At 39.4% G+C, this 6,000-nt stretch overlaps 1 protein-coding gene across 1 annotated transcript in view; it reads left to right on the top strand.

Annotated features, from left to right (window-relative positions):
- Positions 1-780: 780 nt before the first annotated feature.
- The window catches only part of cnksr3 (cnksr family member 3), a 42,234-nt gene continuing 37,014 nt past the window's right edge, over positions 781-6,000 (top strand). Inside the window, exon 1 of the mRNA XM_046297957.1 lies at positions 781-1,009. Within this exon, the coding sequence (XP_046153913.1) occupies positions 958-1,009 (52 nt within the window). The 5' untranslated portion in view covers positions 781-957. The remainder of the gene's footprint in view (positions 1,010-6,000) is intronic.

Here is a 6,000-nt window from a genome sequence, read left to right as displayed (position 1 = left end):
ACCTCTCTCCTGGTGTCAGAAGATGGCAGTCTTTCCTTAAAGAAACAATTACTTCTCGTGAAGTTCAACAAGTTGTGGGTTGTAAATTGCCAGGAAAATGTATAGGCTACATTGTTTATATGTATGCAGACGCCTGTCATTTACCCAGTCTCCGACATGGATACACGTAAAATGTCATTGTGAATTGATTGAATCAATTAAACATGACACCCACACACATAAAACAATTGTTTTGTTGTTGTTCATTTACACTCTTGTCATCATAACATTCTTCTCAGAACCCATGGAACCCTAAATGTCCCCATAAAACCCGTACAAGTCCCATATCACTGGCACCACATCACTCTTCCCATGGGAAACTTTGGGGAGATTTAATTGTCGTACCAGGCAACACCCAACTTATGAATAGACTCACGCTTTGAGACTTAGACAGGATGAGAGGTCTAATTTGATACCACCAGATCCAAACGTTGTGTGTGAATTTGAAGTATGATACATTGAAGAAAACATTTAGCACATTGAAGTCTATATTTGATTATTTTCACAAAAACCTGTTGAGTAATACATTCAAAGGTTTTCACAATAATATTTTATATTTGCCTCCAATATAATGTATGTTATTAAATAGCCTATGCATTGATAAAGCTCACTTACTAGCAGTAACGGTTTTGGTTGAGTAGTGGTTGATGACCCGCACTGAAATCTGATACTCCCGCCCCTAACTTCTCTCATGTTTGCGCTATTGCACTCACTGTAAACTTGTTGTTTTCCCACATGCGATCAGTCGGTGCTGGGGGCTGTAGCGGGAGCAGAGTGCTAGGACTATTTCCATGCAATGTCGTTGTAGTTACATGTCTATTACTATGTGGATTGACTGATTTATCATCAAAACTAGCTTAAAAGGCAACGACTTACTGAAAAAGACTGTTACATTTTTGCAGGCATAATTTCAAAGAAATGGATCCCATAAGGAAGTGGACCCCTAAACAAGTTGTCGATTGGATGAGAGGTGAGTTGAGTGCCTTGCTGATTATAACATCACGTTAAACTGTTCCCAATCATAGTATAATAATGTCTGTGTAACCTCATTTATTTATGAATATCCTGTTTAACTGTATTTAAATTTCGTTGTCATAGCCTAGTTAATTGCCTGTTTGAATACAACTTTATGGTTTAATGTTTAGAATGAAGAATTTAACCTAGGTTTGAAGCTAGAATCCTTAATTGCTATATGCATTTTTTTTACTTATAAATTAATTATGTATACCCATTGATTTTTGAAGAATATAACTTAGAATTGTCCCATGAGCTCAGTTCAATTGTCATACCCTATCAAAACCAAAAATCTAAGATTGTTTTACACAAATGTCTGTAAACAACGGAATTTAAAACAAACACTGTACAGCCTCAAAACATGGTTACGACTATACATTTGATATCATGGACGGTCAGTCCATGCATCCATAGGTCTGTCTATGAATTTGAGAGTGGTTACATTTCTACAGTCCCATCCATCCCTTAGCTTTTTTTCTTTTTTCAATGAAGGATTCTAGCTTTAACTTTGATTGCTTTTAGTAACCAACAACTTTTAATTGCGTTTTGAGAACGTTGATTGAATAACTGTTATAAATGTCCACAAAAGTTACAGGTGAGTGTCGGTGTCTCTTATAAGTGGTTGTCGCATTGCAACTTTGTAACAAGGAAGTGTTATATTGCTTTTTGTAGGGGAGATATTAAGTATAATCTTTAAATCCATAGAAATTTTGATTTGATGAGAGGAAATTGTGTGCCAAATGCGAGGAGTGTTTATTTATGTTTACTTTAAAGTACACGTGCGCACTGAACAGAGCTCATTTAGGTATAGGTCGGTAGGCTACTAGGAGCTCGCAATTTTCTGTTGTTGAGAACCAAAGCTCAACTGTCATCTTGTATGATTCCACAAACACAGTACTTTTATCTAAAAACAGCACATTCCTTTTTGCTTTTAGCCTTTACGAAACCCATGTCACACACTTAGCTCCTTTGAATAGAGCCAAAATATAACCATGGCAGTGTGTTTCAAAAGGTGTTATGAACCCCTACCCCTGTCCTGTCTGTCATATATGACTAAATAAATTCCTCAAATTCCCAATGCATCACCATGCAGAGTTGATTCCATTGTAGACTGCACACTTTTCCATTCTGATAGAGATCATTAAATTTATGGAGGCAGGGTGACATCTCAGTGTGAAAGTCAGAGACACACTTCTATTGCCTTAAATATAACTCAGGCTGATTATATTCATTCCAATGGAAATACATGCTGTGGAAAAAATGCCCTCAAGTGTAATCCCAGCAACACTGAACCAGGGAAAGCCTTGCTTATGCCCTTATGATAAAACAGTATTGGTTATAAACTATGGGATTGTGATAGACATGACAGCATCTATCACCTTGCTTATTTCCTTACAATATAAACCTACTGTAGTCCCAGTTAAATTATGGGATTATGTTTGAGATGTGACAGCATCTGATCTGTAGGATTTCTACCAGGACAAACACATGGCACCCCATTCCCTTTATAGTCCCCTACTTTTGACCAGAGTCCTGGGGTCCTGGTCAAAAGTAGTGCACTATACAGATGTAGGATCATAACTTGATCACCCTGTTTGCAGGAGAACTTTCCTGCAATTCAGGAATGTAACACTTGCAGTGTATTTGAGTTTTAAAAAGGCTTCTGAAGTTAATTTCCACTTGACTTGATTATCCCTTATGAAAAATGTATCAACCCCTACCAAAACATCCATTAATTATAATCCACATAATAATTCCAATTTCATGTTGTGGGAGGATTATTTTCCTGCTGTGGAAAACTGGCTCAAATTAAGATCCTACATCTGTATATGGAATAGGGTACCATACAGGATGCAACCAAGCATTGGCCATTGTGTCAGCATTAACGGTGTATTCATATTCATTGCCACGTGTCGTTAAACTATGAATGATAACAGCAGGATACGCTTGACCTGTTAACAGGTCATCAGATTAGGAAGAGTGGACCGTCAGAGAGCCATGAATTAGCATTCAGTCAGGAGATGACAATGAAGGAAGCTATCTTTATTTAGAGTACTGCTGCTGTCATGAATTGAAAAAGTGTTTTGGACCGATGAAAGGAGCCAAGCCATCAAGCTAATGTGTTGCATAACATTTACATATTGTACATCTTGAGTCAGTCTATATATCTGCCTAAGGAGCCAAGCTAGAGAGAGTCCTTATGAGCTGAACTGCCAATGCACAATAAACAAAGATGCACGACTTGTTTATTAAAATGGGTGGTATATAGGGCTGTTTAAAAAGTACTGTGTTTGTACACAAAATCTCTGCCTCCCGTATCTACTGATCATGGTAGAATTGAGCTCTGTTCTGTCAATAGGCGATTAACAATGCAGCCCAACCCCACAAAACCCTCTGCTTTGTTCTGTTATTACTGACCGTACCCATCCCTTTTAGAGTGGGGACAATGAATGGCCAAGCAGTAATTCCAGACAATAAAGGGGGTGACTGAACAAGAGCTCTGCTACAAAGGTCCGCAGCATCATGCTGTGAGCGGGGTCAAAAGGTTACGGCAGGAACTCATCAGCCATGCTTGTCTGTATTTAACAGGCATCTGCTCTGAGCTCAGATTCATCCTGCAGGAACTTGCTATGCTTCTATGTACAGTGCATTCAGAAAGTATTCAGACCCCTTGACTATTTCCACATTTTGTTACGTTACAGTCTCATTCTAAAATGGATTCATTGAAAGTTTATTCCTCATCAATCTACACACAATACCCCATAATGGCAACGCGAAAACAGGTTTTTAGAATAAAATAAAAAAACAGAAATACCTTATATATACATAAATAGTCAGACCCTTTGCTATGGTGTGGTCCTTCTGTAGCTCAGTTGGTAGAGCATGGCGCTTGTAACGCCAGGGTAGTGGGTTCGATCCCCGGGACCACCCATACGTAGAATGTATGCACACATGACTGTAAGTCGCTTTGGTTAAAAGCGTCTGCTAAATGGCATATATATATTATTATTATTTATTATATTATTTTATTATTATTATTATTATTATATATTATTATTATTATATTATTATATTATATTATTATTATTATTATTATATTATCAACATCCTTGAGATGTTTCTACAGCCTGATTGTAGTCCACCTGTGGTAAATTCAATTGATTGGATATGATTTGGAAAGACACACACCTGGCTATATAAGGTCCTACAGCTGACAGCGTATGTCAGAGCAAAAACCAAGTCATGAGGTTGAAGGAATAGTCCGTAGAGTTCAGAGACAGGATTGTGTCAAGGCACAGATCTGGGGAAGGGTACCAAAACATTTCTGCAACATTGAAGGTCATCAAGAACACAGTGGCCTACATCATTCTTAAATGGAAGAAGTTTGGAACCACCAAGACTCTTCCTAGCGCTGGCCACCCGGGAAAGCTGAGCAATCGGGGGAGAGGGGCCTTAGTCAGGGAGGTGACCAAGAACCCAATGGTCACTCTGACATTGGGACAACCTTCCAGAAGGACAACCATCTTTGCAGCACTCCACCAATCAGACCTTAATGGTAGAGTGCCCAGGCGGAAGCCACTCCTAAGTCAAAGTGATGCTCACTGAAAGGGATGTCAACAAATGTATCCACAACATAAGCTTTTAGTGTGTATGGAACTTTTCTGGGATCTTTTGTTCCAGCTCATGAAACATGGGACTAACACTTTGCATGTTGCATTTATATTTTTGTCCAGTATTAGATCAACACAAATAAGATTACATGGACAGGGGGGTGAAATCCTAGATCAGCACTCATATTCTGAGAGGCTTGATACACACGCCATTGATCTGAGCTCAGATCTTACCTACCATCAGGCCTCAAGCTGTTGTGATCCCTGTGGAAAACGTGCTGAACGATCCGTGAACTGGTCCCGTAGCTCCTGTTCAGTGTTTACAATGTTTTTTCTGTTGGCAAAAATGATTGCCGTCCTCAATCTTTGGCTGTGGCTCAGTTTGTTTACACCACCAGCCAGACACCAGCAGCAGGTTCCTTCATGAAAGGAACCTGCATGGACACATGAGTAGAGTTTGCTGGCCGAATGTACTTACAGTAGCACCTCTGAACAGAGTGCCAGCTGTCGTTTGCAAACCGAGTGCAAATCGATTTTCGACATGGGAAAATGTTGTCGGTCAGACGTCCACCAGCTGGTTGGAGATGAACAGCAGCTGAACGGCAGATCAACATTCAGTGCGGTGTGTGTGTGTGGTCCCTAAGGTGTCTTTACATTGAAATACTTTCTATTTGAATTGGCATACCTTCACATGCATGTAAATAGGGAGACACCATTTTGTGGAGCTCTCTTGCGGGTATTTGGCCCCAGCAGTTAGGTAGCTATAAACACATGAATAAACAGAGCATAATATAATAATAACAGATAACTGATTGACTGTGAGCAGTAAGAAATTATATGTTGTATATCCTTCCCCTATGAGAAGAACTTTGAAAACACACAACTCACATACACTAGCAGTAAATATACTGCACTAGTGTTCAGGCATGTCCGCATTTTCCCCCGCTCTTCTGACAGGTGTGATTACAGAGGAAGATTGTGACTGATAGTAAATCAAGATTTAAGACTTTAGATGTAGGTAATGGAACTCCCAATTCTGTTACTGACTGAAGAAAGTGTCTGATAAGTTGCAAAAGTTTGAAATAAGGGTTATCAAGCGGTTATCCTTATTTTATTAGATCCAGCCATAACACAAAATGTAGCTGCACTTTAGTATCTTTCATTTTGGCATGACACAATGCCACAATGTCTTGCATTGAACTTGGGTTCTTCCACAGCCACAGGACAGGAGCATCCAGTTTATGTACTTGTTTATGAGGGAGGAGGACGACTCCTTGGAGCAAGTCTCAAATGGCACCGTCGCCCCTATATAGTGCACCACTTATGATTAGAGCTC

This window comes from Oncorhynchus gorbuscha, linkage group LG14, assembly GCF_021184085.1.
Source record: "Oncorhynchus gorbuscha isolate QuinsamMale2020 ecotype Even-year linkage group LG14, OgorEven_v1.0, whole genome shotgun sequence".
Lineage (NCBI taxonomy): Eukaryota > Metazoa > Chordata > Actinopteri > Salmoniformes > Salmonidae > Oncorhynchus > Oncorhynchus gorbuscha.
The sequence above is the reverse complement of the archived record's forward strand: the minus strand, read 5'-3'. Positions and strand labels throughout refer to the sequence as shown.